At 60.0% G+C, this 16,041-nt stretch overlaps 1 protein-coding gene across 6 annotated transcripts; it reads right to left on the bottom strand.

The window, feature by feature from the left end:
- Positions 1-243: 243 nt before the first annotated feature.
- Positions 244-15,346, bottom strand: RNF214 (ring finger protein 214). Of its 6 annotated transcripts, none has more exons than XM_038754740.1 (16): positions 15,309-15,346; positions 12,746-12,893; positions 11,088-11,643; positions 10,535-10,594; positions 9,283-9,423; positions 8,966-9,105; positions 6,275-6,343; positions 5,402-5,498; positions 5,139-5,227; positions 3,682-3,772; positions 3,391-3,489; positions 2,564-2,940; positions 2,347-2,479; positions 2,071-2,178; positions 1,784-1,879; positions 244-489 (listed from the first exon to the last, which is right to left on the bottom strand). In XM_038754740.1, exons 2-16 carry the CDS (start codon positions 12,850-12,852, stop codon positions 424-426), a joined length of 2,229 nt encoding a protein of 742 aa, XP_038610668.1. In that variant the 5' UTR covers positions 12,853-12,893; positions 15,309-15,346; the 3' UTR covers positions 244-423. The 6 variants fall into 6 exon arrangements, with proteins under 6 accessions (XP_038610668.1, XP_038610665.1, XP_038610669.1 ...); XM_038754737.1 differs by lacking the exon at positions 15,309-15,346 and adding an exon at positions 15,124-15,186; XM_038754741.1 differs by lacking the exon at positions 15,309-15,346 and adding an exon at positions 15,124-15,186 and having other exon boundaries at positions 2,071-2,130.
- Between the last annotated feature and the right edge of the window lie 695 nt (positions 15,347-16,041).

Genomic DNA, 16,041 nt, shown 5'->3' with positions numbered 1-16,041 from the left:
TACAAATACCGAGCGCTAACACGGTAAATTATTGGACCCCGAGCCGGGCTCTCCACTCTTCATTTCCACTTCCTTCCGGGCGGTAGGGGATGGGCTTTGAGACTCCAGAGCCAGGGACGAGATTTGAGGGAGACGGCGGTAGGACAAAGCCTGCGCCCCAAGTAGGTGGGTCCCCCCCGCCCCCAGAACCCGTACTTCCCCGGGGGTGGGGCCCAGCCCCGGGAGCCACACATTTCTGCATAATATACACATTTTATTGGGACCTAGTCTGCTTCCTATTCACATGTCACCTAGAGGGTAAAAATGTACATGGCAAGGGAGCACACGCCGCCGTATAAATATAGAGAGCTCTAGAAATCTCGCCCCCACCCACTCACGTCCGCCCGGCCCCTGGCCAGACCCGGCCCTAGCCCGGCCCGGCCGTCACTTGAGAGTCGGGCAGAAGGGACAGCTGTCGTTGGTGGTGTTCTGCGCCCAGGACTTGATGCACTGGAGGAAAGAGGGAGAAGCCGCGGGGGCAACGGTGATTCAGGGGGCAGCCCCCCGGGCTCGGGGTGGTGGTGGGGAATGGTGGTGGGAAGCTACCCCAAAAGCTGTTAGTGAGAGTGAGGGGCTAAGGAGGCACCAGTTGGGAATTCCTCAGTCCAACCTGGCGGGGGGGAGTAGGTCCACGCCCCACTTTGTTTTTAATTTATGGTATTTAAGTGTTTACTGTGTGCCAGGCACTGTACTGAGCGCTGCGGTAGAGACAAGATAATAAGGTTGGACAAAGTCCATGGGGCTCACAGTCTTAATCTCAATTTTACCGATGAGTTAACAGGTACAGAAAAGGACTTGCCCAAAGTCACACACCTTGCCACGATTGTGCTCTCCCAAGCCCTTAGTACAGTGCTCTGCACTCAGTAAGACCATCAGAGATGATGACAATGAGCCCTTCCTCGCTGCCGCGGGGCCCCCATCCCCTGCCTCGGATTCCTTCTGGGATGCTATGCCTTCTGCATGGCACAGTGGAAAGAGCCCGGGCTTTGGAGTCAGAGGTCATGGGTTCAAATTCCACCTCCACCAACTGTCAGCTGTGTTACTTTGGGCAAGTAGCTTAACTTCTCTGTGCCTCAGTTGCCTCATCTGTAAAATGGGGATTAAAACTGTGAGCCCCATGTGGGACAACCTGATCACCTTGTAACCTCCCCGGTGTTTAGAACAGTGCTTTGCACATAGTAAGTGCTTAATAAATGCCATTATTATAAAGAAGCAGGGTGGCTCAGTGGAAAAGAGCCCGGGCTTTGGAGTCAGAGGTCTTGGGTTCATATCCCAGCTCTGCCGCTTGGCAGCTGTGTGACTTTGGACAAGTCACTTCACTTCTCTGGGCCTCAGTTACCTCATCTGTAAAATGGGGATTAAAGACTGTGAGCCTCCCGTGGGACAACCTAATCACCTTGTAATCTCCCCAGCACTTAGAACAGTGCTTTGCACATAGTAAGCGCTGAATAAACGCCATCATTATTATTATTATTATTATTCCTGACGGCCTCCGGCTTGGCCCCGACTACCAGCATGGACGGCTGGTGGTCCTCAAGTCCCGGCTGGGACCTCCCCCGGCGGGTGTCAGGGGACAGACGTAAACCCTTGCCGCCCTAGAGACCGGCCTTCCCCTGACCCCCGGCTTGGGCCTCGGGCCCGGGAGAAGCCCCCGCCGCCCTGCACCCCCCATCTCCGTCGCCACAGCGAGCTTGGACAGGCCGGCAGCGGTTCCCCTCCTACTCGGGGGCCCACGCGGCCTTACCTCCTTATGCAGCACGTGGGCACATGTCATAGGGTGGACCTCGCTGGGCTGGACAAGCTTCTGACACATGAGACACAGCTTGCAGGCTGGTGGGGCCTGGGGGCAGGAAGAGCCCAGTGACTCCCACCCTTTCCCACCAAGGCAACTCCCTCAACTGCCCAGAAGTTCCGTGGGCATCTCCTCCTCCCCACCGGCCTCACCTGGACTCCAGGCTGGCTCTCCTCTCCCCCCTCCACCGCCCCTCCCTGCACCCCGACCCCCGCAAAGCCCACCGAATCCGGGCTTACGTGTGAAGTCCTCCCGGGATACGACATCTGGGCAGAGGGCAGGAACATGGGAGAACTGATCTGGGCCAGGGAAGGAGAGAACAGCGGGGCTCTGATCCTGCCAAGGGGCTGCGGGCAGGAGGCAGAGAGCCGCCTTACGGACTGGGAAGAAATTCTGAGACCCGGGGATAGAAGGAGCTGTGAGCACCGCTTCCCGGACTAGCCAAGGAGGCAGCAGATGAACAACGGCCTGCTCCCTTCGCAGCTCCCCCAGGGAAACGGGGGCCCCTCTCTCACCTGAGCACCCGCAGCCGCCCGCTCCTGCTCTGCCAGGCGGGCACCCACCAGCTGAGTGAGCTCCTCCATGGTCAGGCCTGCCAAGGTGGTGCGGGCTGTCTTGATCTGCTGGAGGATGTTGGTCAGCTGGGCCCTGGGGAGGCAGGGGAGGGGTGTGAGGGCCGCCCGGGGGACGGAGCCCCCCGCTCCTCCCGGCTCCCCGGGGCCGCCCGCTCACTTGTTACACTGCGGGAAGCGGGCCAGCAGCCTCTCCAGGATCTTCTCCAGCTTGTCCACCGGCTGGGGCCGGCGGGGCTCTGCGGGGGTCTTGAGGCCGCCCAGCCCCGGGGGCGGCGGGATGGAGGAGGCGGGGGCCGCGTGGGGGCCGTGGGCCCCGACCAGCGAAACCAGGCCGGGGCTGTTCCTCCCTTGGGAGCCGGGCAGAGGCGGGGAGGGCTGGCTGGGCTGGGAGAGGGCAGGGCTCAGGATGGGGAAGGAGAGGGCGCGGGGGTCCGCGCTGGGCATGACCATGGCCGTTGGGACCTGCCCGATGGAGAAGGGCATCCGGGGAACCAGGGAAGGGGTGGGCTGAAACACCTGAAGCATGAAGTCTGCCTGCAGAGGGGGAAGAGATCCACAGCGAGGGAGACCCAGAGAGGGATGGGTGGAGGGAGAGAAGTGGGGGGGGTGGGGGAGAGGGGAAGATTTAGGAAATGGAGCAGAAGCCACCAGACACCCGCTGTTTGGAGGGAGGCCATTCATTCTTTCACTGAATTGTATTTATTGAGCGCTTACTGTGTGCAGAACACTGTTCTAAGCACTTGGGAAAGTACACTACGGCAATAAACCGACACAGTCCCTGCCCACTGTGAGCTTACAATCTAGAGAGGGGGAGACAGGCATCAACAGAAATCAATTACAGCTATGGACATAAGTGCAGATTTCTCACATCCCTCGCAAGAGTGAGACCGGGTGGAGATTCAGCCCTGACATCCCCCCATCCCCGATACACAAACACCGCCCCCGGCCCCCGGGGAAGCCCCGCGCCACCGTCTCGCCACTCACCTCCGATGGGGGCGGGGGGAGCGTGGGGGTGGGGATCTGTGGAAGGCTGCTCAGCTTGGCCCCGTTCCTTACCAGTTGGATGTGTTTGTTGAACTGGTCCTGGAGGAGGAAGGAGAAAAGGTCACCCCGCCTTTGGGGAAGAGGACGAGGCCGGGGAGAGTTCATTCATTCATTCATTCATTCATATTTACTGAGCGCTTCCTGTGCTTGGCACTTCAAAAGTACAATTCAGCAAGAGAGAGCGACAACCCCTGCCCACACCGGGCTTACCCCGCTGCTCCTGAGCCTCACCTGGACGTTCTCCTTCATCACTCGGACTCTGGTCAGCCTCGTCTCCCACTCCTGCTTCGATCGGACGGTCTCTGGTGTGGGGGCCATTGACCTGGCCAATCAATCAGTGGTATTTATTGAACGCTCACACCGTGCGCAGCACTATACTAAGCGCTTGGGAGAGCCCAATACAATAGAGTTTGCTTTTGTGTCCAAACTTATTTGCTTGTATCCACCCCGGCGCTTAGTACAGTGCCCTGAGAAGCAGCACGGCCTAGTGGATTGAGCCCAGGCCCGGGAGTCAGAAGGACCTGGGTTCTAATCCCGGCTCCGCTACTTCATTCATTCAATCGTATTTATTAAGCGCTGGGTGCAGAGCACCGTACTAAGTGCTTGGGAAAGTACAATATAACAATAAAGACTGAAAATCCCTGCCCACAACAAGCTCGCAGTCTAGAGGACTTCTCTGCTACGTGACCTCAGACAAGTCACTTCACTTCTCTGGGCCTCAGTTCCCCACCTGTAAAATGGAGATTAATACTGTGAGCCCCACGTGGGACGTGGACTGCGTCCAACCTGATTTGCTTGTATTCACCCCAGCACTTAGTACAGTGCCGGGCTCATAGTAAGTGCTTAACAAATACCACAAATAATTAATTAATTCGACACCATCCCTTTCCTCAAGGAGCTTCCAGTCCAGTGGGTCAGAAACCAACAGAAATGTCAGGCGATTGTATTTATTGAGTGATTACTATGTACAGAGCACTGCACTAAGCGCTTGGGAGAGTACAACATAATAGACACATTCCCTGCCCACAATGAGCCTACGGGGTTGCACGGCGCTCTACCCCAGACCCGATCCCGGGAAAGTGGGCTGAGCTGGAGCAGGGCTCCTTAGTGCTTCCCGCAGGACCGGCAGGCTCCAGTCCCCCATGCTGGGACCCCCAGAGAACATCGTCATCATCAATGGTATTGACTGAGTGCTTACTATGTGCGGAGCACTGTACTGAGTGATTGGGAGAGTCCAATACAACAGAGTTGGTAGACACCTTCCCTGCCCACAAAAGCTTACAGTCTAGAGGGCACATGTGCCCCACTGAATCCTCTTCCCCACCCAGTTCAGCCTCGTGAGAATAACTGTGCCTCTGCTACCTCATCTGTAAAATGGAAACGAAGACTGCCAACCCCATGTGAGCCAGGGACTAAGTCTAGCCTGATTACCTTCTATCTACTCCAGCGCTTAGAACAGGGCCTGGCACATGATAAGCGCTTAACAGATACCCTTAAAAAAAAAGAAAAGACGTGGCTGGCCTGACTGCCTGCCGAAAGCTTCCACGAAGCAGGCCGGTTGGAGCAAGGGGCTTGGTGCAGAGGCCTGGGCCCCCCAAATTTGACCGGGAAAGGCCCAAGACTCGAGGTGGGCAGCACCAAAGCCCAGGGCATCCCCAAGCCATTTCCAGGCCAGGGCGGGGACTCACTTGAAGTAGGTGAGGTGCAGCTCCGCTTCTTTTTCCGCCTCTTCCAGTTTCAGGACTAGCAGCTCCTTCCGGCTCTCCAGGGACAAAATCTGCCAGGTGACACGGAATAGCGCTTGGTTTGGTTTTGTCTTACGGCATTCGCCCTCCACAGGGAGATGTCCCGAGCCCCCGGCTGGATGCTTGGTGCTCTGCCTCCCCCGAGTCCCCTGCCAAGCTCCTAACGCCACCCTTCCATGCCCTCCCGCCCACGCCATCCCCCCAACCTCCGCCTTCCAGGCCCGCTCCGTCTCCTCCAAGATGTTCCGGTTTATCTCGCTGTCTTGGTTCTTGAGCTTGTCCAGTTCCATTTCCCACACCTCCCTGCAGAGGAGGAGAGAGGGGGCAAGCTTCGGCGGGAGGCGGGCAGGGAGCGACTCTCAGCTCGATCCCAGCCCGAGCCTCGGAGGTGGCCCGCTTGAAACCCGAGAGTCATCACCGGCCCACAAGAGGGGTGCGTAATGGGGCGGGAAACAGGACAGACGATGCCACCCGCCCGTGGGTGGGGCCTAACTCTGGAAGGGCCCCAAGGATCTGATCACAGAATGGGGGTTCCCCAAGACTGGCAAGCAGTGCTGTGCTCGGTTCTTTCAGGGAGCCCGGATTCTGTTGGGGGCCCCCATCTTCAGCCTGCCATGGTTGAGCCAGCTGGGTGCCAGCTCTCTGCCCGCTCTTCCGAGGGACCCCCACCCTCCGCTGGCCCCAGGCCCAACAGCGTCCGCCAATACTCACCTGAAAGGCAGCGGAGCCATAGGAATCGGCTCCCTGCCTCGTCACCCCCAACCCATCACCCTAGTGGCCCTGAACGCCCCCCGCTCGGCACCCTGCTGCCCACCCTGCCCTCTTTGTGGCCAATAGCACGCTCACAGGATGCCCTAGAGATCCTGATGAGGAAGTGCCTGGCAGGGAGCCTCTGACTGGCATTTCCTGGGTATCGACGGGCACCAGCCAGAGGAAAGACCAGAAGCTGCCACGTCACCCAGACCAGACCAGACCAGGAGAGTCCTTAAAGACAAGAGATGGAAACAGGAAGAGGAGGGGGCGACCAAGGACGAGGGAAAGTGGGGCAGCAACAATTGTTGAGAAATGTGAAATCCTACTTTTCCTCTGCCTGCTCTGCGATTAGAGAATCAATTTTATTCTCCTTCTCCTTCTGCTTTTCCAGTAACCTGTGTGTGCAAGAGAGAGACACTGATTCACTTACTGAGAGCTTCTGCAGCCTGTTCCTTTATCCCCCACTCCTGCCTCGCCCCAGCCCCAGTCCAGCCCCACGGCTTCTTACGGTCTCCTTCGGGCCCAGGCCAAACCCTGAGGGACCCCAAGCTTTGGGACCCCTGGCCAGAGCCCTTTCCTCCTCCCCAGGGCCAGGAAAGCTCAGGCCAGCCCGCCCCCGTTCCTCACTCCATGAAGGAAGACCTGCAGCTTTAGGGAAGGAAGCTGCCCCTTGGGAAACCCTGGCCCCAGCGGAGTTCTGGGTTCGATGGGAAAGGTCAGCGGAGCCATGAAGACTGGTGCCAAACTCCCGCGACCGGCTGAAGTGTTCTACTGCTGCTTTTTCACCACCTCTGTAGGCCTAGAATTGGTCCATTAGTGCCCGCGGGGTGGGGGGAAGGAGAAGGGGTACCAGCCCCCTGGCCCCACCTCGGGGGGTCGTCGCTACCTTCCGGGCCTGAAGCAGGCTCACCGGCAGACAGGCCGCTGTGCCTAAAACAAGGGGCAGCAATGATAGGGAACCTGCCCCTCCCTCTCCGCCTTGAATTCTGGACCGAGCACAACCCTGATTTCTGGACCCTGGCCACCCCAATAACCTGATGCTGAGAAATGCCAGCCAAATAAACGGGACCAAGGGCAGGTTTCGGGGACACGAGGCTCCTCCGATGGCGTGAACACTCAGTTTCTGGCAGTCAGGGAGGGAGGTTGTGCCCTTGTGACAAGGGGGGGACACTGAGGGCGAGTGATCTGAATGACTAGCCCAAAGGCTAGGCAAATGACAGTGCCTGTCACACTTCTCCACTGCTGGGGCCCCTCCCACCGAAGCTCCCAAGCTCAAAGGGTTAAGAAGAAACGAAAGAGCTTGAGGGGCAGGACAGGAGGAGTGGGGAATATGTCTGTTATACTGTTAAACCATACTCTCCCAAGCGCTTACTACAGTGCTCTGCACATGGTAAGCGCTCAGTAAATAAAATATAGTTGACCGATTGAGGGCTGAGGAGGAGAGGCCGGGATGGGTGGGTAACTCTGGGGGACTCTAAAATCAGCTAAAGGCTTGGACTGGGTCCGAGGGGCTCCTCCGATGACCTCTGCCTCCTTCCGCTCCCATCAAGCTTAGGTGGGAGGCATGGCTTCCGGGTTCAGAACCCTTGAGCCCTCGCCCCCCTCCAAGCACACACAGGATGGAGTCCTCTACACCTGGAAGACCTCGGATGGGGAGGCATTTGCCAAGATGCAGGGGCTCCCCCGGTTCTCCCTTCCCCCCAGATGCCGCCGCCCCCTCCCAGCGCTGAGAGGAGGTGGCCAAGCCCGCCCAGGGCCATGCAGAGAACCCGCCGACTCCGCTCCCTCGGGTCTGTCACTGCCCGTGGGCACCTCGGGGAGATGAGAGCCAAACTGATGGTAGGAAGGTCACAAGGAGCAAGCCTGGGGTCTCTCGGGCCTGAGGAGGCAGTCACAGTCAGGGGCCTGCTCCGCAGTCAGCGGCCAGCCTTTGAGGGAGGTGGCCCGGCCCAAAGAGCCCAACGTAACCCCGGGCTTGCTCCCCACTCGCCCCGGCCATTTCAGGGGATGCCCCCTTCACGTCCCTTGTCCCCCACAAAAAGAACATTATCTGTCACGATGACTTCCCTGGTATCACACCCAGTTTAAGGGTTCTGAGAACGCCGAGTCCCCCCCCCCCCCCCCACAACCCCCTGGGGGGTCTGGGGGCAAGGGATGCACCAGTGTGGCAATGTTTCAGCTCAGGGAGCCTGGGGAGGAGACCGGGGCCCCCGGGAGGTTAAGCGGCATCAAGTTCATCCGGGGAGGCTGAACTGGCTCGCAACCCCAACTGCCCTCTCTGCCCCAGCCAACAGCATTGACTGCATGAAAGCCACGGCCTCTTCCCCGAGGGCAACGGCTTCAGGCGGGTGGCAGCCACGACAGAGAGCTTGAGTTCTTTGGTGATGTTGCCCTCCACTGCTGGGAGAGCAAAAGGAGAGCTCCCCCCATCCCCCGCTCATCCAAAAGGAAGGAGGAGGAAAATACAGGGGCCAGAAACTCATGGGGCGCCAAGCCGGAGTGGCCGCGGGATGAGGCCAGAAAGCCTTCGAGATGCAAGTGGCAAGAAGCTTGCCCCCCACAACAATGAACCTGCAGAGACCCAGCTCCCCTGGTGCTGACTGCTGGCTCCCGGTCCACTCGGGCCCAAGGCGGGGTCCCTCGCCCCTCCGCACCACGCTGGTTTGCCTGTGTCTCCTGCCACTGGAGCCCCAAGATGGTGGCAAGACCACGAGAAGCAGCGTGGCTCAATGGAAAGACCCCGGGCTTTGGAGTCAGAGGTCAGGGGTTCAAACCCCGGCTCCGCCAATTGTCAGCTGGGTGACTTTGGGCAAGTCACTTCACTTCTCTGGGCCTCAGTTCCCTCATCTGTAAAATGGGGATGAAAACTGTGAGCCGCCCATGGGCCAACCTGATCACCTTGTAACCTCCCCGGCTCTTAGAACAGTGCTTTGCACATAGTAAGCGCTTAATAAATGCCCTCATCATCATCATCATCATCACGGCGGGGGTTGCCAGGGGCCTACTGGGGTAATCACCTTCTGCCTTTCTCGCAGAGTTTCTCGATCTCTGCTTTCAAGTCCTGCTCCTTCTGCAGAAACTCCTTCTTCTCCTTCTCCATCTTCTTCTTCGTTTCTTCCCGCTTGAGGGTCACATCCTGGATGGCTTTTAAGATCTCCTGAGGTGTCAACAGGCAGGCACACACGGCGGAGGGGCTGTGTGAGCGACAGGCCGTGACGCCTCCCTCGGCCCCGGCGGGTGGAACCGACCCGAGAACACCCCGCCAACGGCCGACTCCCGTGCCCGGCTGCCCACGGAGCCGGGCACCAGGCCCCGGGCAGTGCCCCCGGCCCACCTGGTGGTTCTTCATCTCCTCTTGTCTCCTCTGCTGGAGCTGATGCAGCTGCACCTGGAGCTGATTCTCTACCTGCCTCTGCTTGTCCAACACTTCCTGGTAGCGTTCCTTCAGCAGCGTCCTCTCCGACATCATCTTATCCTGCGCGAGAGGGCGGGGGGCAGCAGGGAGGTGTCAGGGGGTGGTCGTTACCGTCTCCCCCGCAAGGACAGGCAGCCCCATGGGGCGGATCCCTGCATCCCAAGGATGCCCGTGACCGGCGCGCTCGCTGGGGGATGGAGAAGAACTGGGGCGATCGCTCAGGGGCTGGGGGGAGTCCCAGGGCTCGGAGACCCTCCTGAGAGGGGGAGAAGGCGGGGGTCCCGGTGGGCTGAGAACTGTTTGGACCTCACTCCCGGCCTTTCACCCTACTGGGCCTGGGCCGCCACCACCATCACCGCCATAATAGTCGTACTGTTTAAGCGCTCACAATAATAATAATAATGATGGTATTTGTTAAGCGCTTACTATTTGCAAAGCACTGTTCAAAGCGCTGGGGAGGTTACAAGGTGGTCAGGTTGTCCCACGGGGGGCTCATAGTTTTAATCCCCGTTTTACAGATGAGGTAACAGGCACAGAGAAGTGACTTGCCCAAAGTCACACAGCTGACAGTTGGCGGGGCAGAGATTTGAACCCATGACTCCATAGCCAGAGTCTATGGGATGCTTCTATGGGCTAAGCACCGGGGTAGGTACAATGCGCTCAGGTCAAACACCACCACTGTCCCTCATGGGACTCCCAGTTTAAGGGGGAGGGAGAACAGATATGTAATCCCCATTTTACAGATGAGGAAACCGAGGCCTAGAGAAGTCCCGTGACTTGCCGAAGGTCACCCAGGAGGCAAGCGGAGGAGCCGGAATTAGAACCCAGGGCCTTCTGACCTGCGGCCCTATGCTCTTTCCTCTAGGCCGCCCCAGCCGCTTCTCTTCCCAGAGTGTTGGGGAGAGGGGCTCTGCCCCTTTTCTAAAAAGGTCTCAAAAAGGGGTAAGGGGTGCCCCAGCCAGAGCCTTGGCCTGGCCCGGAGCAGGCCTGGGGTTTTCCCAAGGGACTTCTGGCTGGTTTCCGGACAAGGCCTGTGCCACTTTCAACCAGAGCACTGGGAGCATGGAGCGGAAAGGTCCCAGCTCCCAGGAAAGGGGGCCAGCAGTGGGGCGGACAGGCTCTGGGCCCCTCCCGGGCTCAGCAGCCGGAAGGTGTGGGCTCAAACACCTACCAAATTCTTTTCAATATCCTGATCGGTGTTCACCTCCAAGTCGGCAGTCTTGAAGTCCGTCTGCCAAGGGAAAAACGGGCCTCTGAGAGCCAGTCCTCCTCTCGGGCCAGAGGGGACGTGTGGCAACTCCTCTGACCGGTCAAGTTGTACAGCAAGGGAGGCCAAGGCCCACAGTTGGCCTTCCCGGAGACCCAGGGGCTCGGTGAGAGCCAGGCGAGCTGGGGACGGGGATAGGGTTCTACTCAGAAACCTTCCTCGGATGGCTCCCCAGACTCCCGGGGAAACGGTGCCACGGCAGGCAGGGCCCACGGGTCTCTGGGAGCCAAAGGCCGAGGCCCCTATGGTCCCCACTGGAGCCTGGAGAGTCACCTCTCCATGGGCGGATCGGGCAAGGAGTGGAAAGAGCTACCCGGGCTACCGAGGGTCAGACACGACCTTCAGTCGGCAGTGACTCTAGACGGCTCTGGTTGGCCGACCACGGTAAGAGGGCCCGAGAAAAATGTCTCCCACCCCGTCCCCTCCCGACCTGGGGGCCACCAGCCCGATATCTGACCTGCACAGCAATGTTCTGAGACAGTTTCAGGGAGGGGCTATCCTGGTCCGGGTCCTGATCGGCCAGGTCTCCCGCGACCCCGTTCTCCCTGTTTGGAAGCGAGGCCCCGGGCCCGTAGCCCAGGCCCGCGTCCCCACTGCCGTCCAGGGGGCCGGGGGCCTGCAGTCCATCTTCCAGAGAGTTTCTGGAGGCGTGCGGGTGGACCGGAGCCTCCCCTGCCTGGGTGGCCAGAGAAATTGGCTGCGGGCATTCCCCAGGGCAGGCCGGCCTCTCTTCACCCGTCGGGCTGCCCGGGTCAGACGGGCCCGCCTCTTCACCCGGGGGGGACTCCGTCTGAAAGCCTGAAGAATCGCTGCCGGGATGTCCGAGGGGGGCGGGTCCCAAGTCCTCTCTCATCCCCCGGTTCTTTGGGGTTGGAGAGGCGTCCCCGGTCGCCGCGCCGGGAGCCGTTTTGGTCCCCTCTGAACAGGCATCTCGGACCTCCTCGCCGGTCACCGCTGGACTGCCGGCGGCCAGGGACAGGCTCTCGTCTTCCTGCGAGGCCAGATCTAGCGAACTGTCGAAAGTACGAGCTGATCAAATGCCTGTCGCGTCCCGTGGTTTGCTCCCTGCCCCTCCCTGAAAGAAGACCTAGTTTCCACCCATCAATCAATACCATATTAAGGGCAGCATATTAAGGGCTCGAGAGAACACAACGGAGTTGACAGTCACGATCCCTGCCCTCAAGAAGCTTATGATCTAGTGGGGGAGACAGGCATCAAAATCAAATTACAGACTAAGTGGCAGATTAGAAGCCTCTTTGTGTAGAGCACGGGTTTGGGAATCGGAGGCGATGGGTTCTAATCCCGGCACCGCACTTGTCTGCTGTGTGACCTTGGGCAAGACACTCAATTATCTGTGCCTGTTACCTCATCTGGAAAATGGGGACTGTAAGACTGTGAGCCCCACGTGGGACAACCTGATTACCTTGTATCTACCCCAGCGCTTAGAACGCTGTATGGCACGTAGTAAGCACTTAGCAAATATCACCATTATTATAATTATTATAGAGCTTCCAGCGTGGCTCATTTTACTGAATCATCACTCAATCTGTAGAATTTATCAAGCCCCTATTAAATGTGAAGTTGTACTTATCAAGCCCCTATTAAATGTGAAGTTGTACTAAGTGCCAGGCGGGGACGGGAGGTGGATATGGGTGAGACAAAACACACGCTCCCTGCCCTGGAGGAGTTTACAATCTAATGCGAAGCAGAGGCAACCAGCCTTCTTACCTTACGCTACTCCCCGTTCCAATGCTTTTGGGGGTTTTAGCAGTGCTCCCACCTTACCATTTTCCCAGGGGCCAGCAGGAGAAAATATTTTTGTTTTAATATCGGTTTGCTACGCCTCCGAGATGTGGGGCCCTGGGCATACTCTAGACTGTGAGCTCGTTGTGGGCAGGGAACATCACTGTTTATTGTTGTATTGTATTTTCCCAAGCGCTTAGTACAGTGCTCTGCACATGGTAAGTGCTCAACAAATATGACTGAATAAATGAATGAATTGGAGGGAAGGACCCTGTGGGCCGGGTGGTAAAGTGGTCCCCTAGAATCTCTCCCTTCCCCCACACCACACACACGCTCAGCTCCCTTCTCCGCAGCCAAGCAACCAATTACTACCTGAGGACACGAGGGAGGCTTTCTCCTGGGCCAGTGTCATCCAAGGCAACCGTGCATTCTGGAGAAGCAAGCGCAGGGGTTGCATGGCTGCCTGGCTCAGCCTCCATCGTGCAGTCGGAGTGCCGGCAAATTCCGGGCAGGGAAGAACCTGTGAAAAATCAAACCCCGTCAGTGAACCACAGCCCCAGGCCCAGTCAAAACATCGGGAATTGAGCTAGTCCTGGGGAAGTTGGGGAGAAAACCCTCAGCTCAGGGGGCAGGGGGGGTATGTAGCGGGAATGTAGCAGTCACGGGCTGCCAGTGCTACTGAGGCTGGGGTCCCCACAGATTCTGGAGAGGATGAAAACTCAAGTTGCTGCAGAATATCAAGGGGAAGCTGTCATCTCATGTTGTCACCTTCTACACTGTGAGCCCATTGTGGGCAGGGATTGGCTCTATTTGTTGCTGAATTATACTCTCCCAAGCGCTTAGTACAGTGCTCCGCACACAGAAAGTGCTTAATAAATACAATTGAATGAATCCCAAGGACATGTCGAGGGTGATCTCCCCGCCACCCCAAGCTGTGGCGGCATCATCATCATCAATCGTATTTATTGAGCGCTTACTATGTGCAGAGCACTGTACTAAGCGCTTGGGAAGTACAAATTGGCAACATATAGAGACAGTCCCTACCGAACAGTGGGCTCACAGTCTAAAAGGCATCACACCCTCCTCTGGCCTGGGGCTCCTATGGACCTCAGGGGTCAAGAGACCTGCCTGCCCCCTTGCAGGGCCCGGCCTCTGCCCCTGGCACTTGGGTACCCAAGCTCCCCTGCAGGGAGGAGTCCTGTTCCTGGGTCCCCTTGGGGATGAGGACCAGGATGGGGTGGCCCAGATGTCATCCAGAATCCCCAGAGGTGGCACAGCAAGGCCCCCAGCCCAGGGTAGGACCTGGAACTCAGGAGGGCCCAGCCTCCATCCTGGCACTTGGGTACCCAGGCTCCCCGGCAGGGAGGGGTCCTGTGCCTGGGTCCCCATGGGGATGAGGACCAGGGGGTTATCCAAAATCCTCCGGGGTGGCAGAGCAAGGCCCCCTGCCCAGGCCCAGGCCCGGACCAGGAACCCAAGAGGGCCCGGCCTCCGCCCTGGCACTTGGGTACCCAGGCCGCCCCGCAGGGAGGGGTCCTGTCCCTGGGTCCCCATGGGGATGAGGACCAAGGAAGGGAGGCCCGGTTGGATGTCACCCAGAATCCCCTGGGGTGGCCGAGCAAGGCCCCCTGCCCAGGCCCGGACCTGGAACCCAGGAGGGCCCGGCCTCCACCCTGGCATTTGGGGTATCCAGGCCGCCCTGCAGGGAGGGGTCCTGTGCCTGGGTTACCATGGGGACAGGGACGAGGACCAGGGAAGGGAGGCCCGGATGGATGTCACCCAGAATCCCCCGGGGTGGGCGAGCAAGGCCCCCTGCCCAGGCCCGGGCCTGGAGCCCAGGAGGGCCTGGCCTCTGCCCTGGCACTTGGGTACCCAGGCCGCCCCGCAAGGAGGGGTCCTGTCCATGGGTCCCCATGGGGATGGAGATGAGGACCAAGGAGGGGAGGCCCGGATGGATGCCACCCAAAATCCCCTGGGGTGGCCGAGCAAGGCCCCCTGCCCAGGTCCGGGCGGGCCCGGCCTCTGCCCTGGCACTTGGGTACCCAGGCTGCCCCGCAGGGAGGGGTCCTGTCCCTGGGTCCCCATGGGGATGGAGATGAGGACCAAGGAGGGGAGGCCCGGATGGATGCCACCCAAAATCCCCCGGGGTGGCCGAGCAAGGCCGCCTGCCCAGGTCTGGGCGGGCCCGGCCTCTGCCCTGGCACTTGGGTACCCAGGCTGCCCCACAGGGAGGGGTCCTGTCCCTGGGTCCCCATGGGGATGGAGATGAGGACCAAGGAGGGGAGGCCCGGGTGGATGCCACCCAAAATCCCCCGGGGTGGCCGAGCAAGGCTCCCTGCCCAGGCCCGGACCTGGAACCCCGGAGGGCCCGGCCTCCGCCCTGGCACTTGGGTACCCAGGCCGCCCCGCAGGGAGGGATCCTGTGCCTGGGTTACCATGGGGACGGGGATGAGGACCCGGATGGATGTCCCCCAGAATCCCCCGGGGTAGCAGAGCAAGACCCCCCTGCCCAGGCCCAGGCCCGGACCTGGAACCCAGGAGGGCCCGGCCTCCGCCCTGGCACTTGGGTACCCAGGCCGGCCCGCAGGGAGGGATCCTCTCCCTGGGTTACCATGGGGACGGGGATGAGGACCCGGATGGATGTCCCCCAGAATCCCCCGGGGTGGCCGAAAAAGGCCCGGGCCCGGCCTGCGCCCTGGCACTTGGGTACCCAGGCCGGCCCGCAGGGAGGGGCCCTGTGCCTGGGTTACCATGGGGACGGGGATGAGGCCCCGGATGGCTGTCCCCCAGAATCCCCCGGGGGGGCCGAGCCGGGCTCCCTGACACGGAGGGGCCCGGCGGGGCTGGGGGGGGGGGGGGGGGGGCTCCGGAGGAGGTTCGGCCGTTCGGCTCCTCGGCTCCTCGGCCCCCCTCGGGTGGCTCTCTCCCCACGCACCTCAGCGGGCGGAGCCCCCCAGCGGCGGGGAAGGGGAGGGGCGCAGGGGAGCGGCGCGAGCCGGGCTGCGCGCGCACACGCGCGCGGCACCTCCCACTTCCGGCGGAGGGGGGCGGGCAGGAGCGGCCCCCGGTCGGAGGCGCGGGCCCCGGCCGCCCCCGAGGGCTCCCCCCGGCGGCCCCAGGCGGCCACAGCAGGACGGGAAAGACAGCCTGAAGCCTTCATTCAATCGTATTTATTGGGCGCTCACTGGGTGCAGAGCACTGTACTGAGCGCTTGGGAAGTACAAGTTGGCAACATACAGCGGGCTCACAGTCTAGAAGAGAAGCAGCGTGGCTCAGTGGAAAGAGCCCGGGCTTTGGAGTCAGAGGCCATGGGTTCGAATCCCAGCTCCGCCACATGTCTGCTGTGTGACCTTGGGCAAGTCACTTAACTTCTCTGGGCCTCAGTTCCCTCGCCTGTCAAAGGGGGATGAAGACTGTGAGCCCCCCGTGGGACAACCTGATCACCTTGTAACCTCCCCAGCGCTTAGAACAGTGTTTTGCACCTAGTAAGCGCTTAACAAATGCCATCATTATTATTGTTATTAGAAGGGGGAGACAACCTGATCACCTTGTAACCTCCCCAGCGCTTAGAACAGTGCTTTGCACCTAGTAAGCGCTTAACAAATGCCATCATTATTAGAAGGGGGAGACAACCTGATCACCTTGTAACCTCCCCAGTGCTTAGAACA

This window comes from Tachyglossus aculeatus, chromosome 11, assembly GCF_015852505.1.
Source record: "Tachyglossus aculeatus isolate mTacAcu1 chromosome 11, mTacAcu1.pri, whole genome shotgun sequence".
NCBI classification, from domain to species: domain Eukaryota; kingdom Metazoa; phylum Chordata; class Mammalia; order Monotremata; family Tachyglossidae; genus Tachyglossus; species Tachyglossus aculeatus.
Note: the sequence above shows the minus strand (reverse complement) of the source record. Positions and strands in the feature narration are given on the sequence as shown.

Coding starts and splice junctions, on each gene's coding strand:
- RNF214 (XM_038754740.1), bottom strand. CDS start 12,852: ATGGAGGCTGAGCCAGGCAGCCATGCAACCCCTGCGCTTGCTTCTCCA. Junction 9,424..10,534: donor AGGATATTGAAAAGAATTTG/GTAGGTGTTTGA, acceptor CCTCTCGCGCAG/GATAAGATGATGTCGGAGAG. Junction 3,490..3,681: donor TGATGAAGGAGAACGTCCAG/GTGAGGCTCAGG, acceptor TTCCTCCTCCAG/GACCAGTTCAACAAACACAT.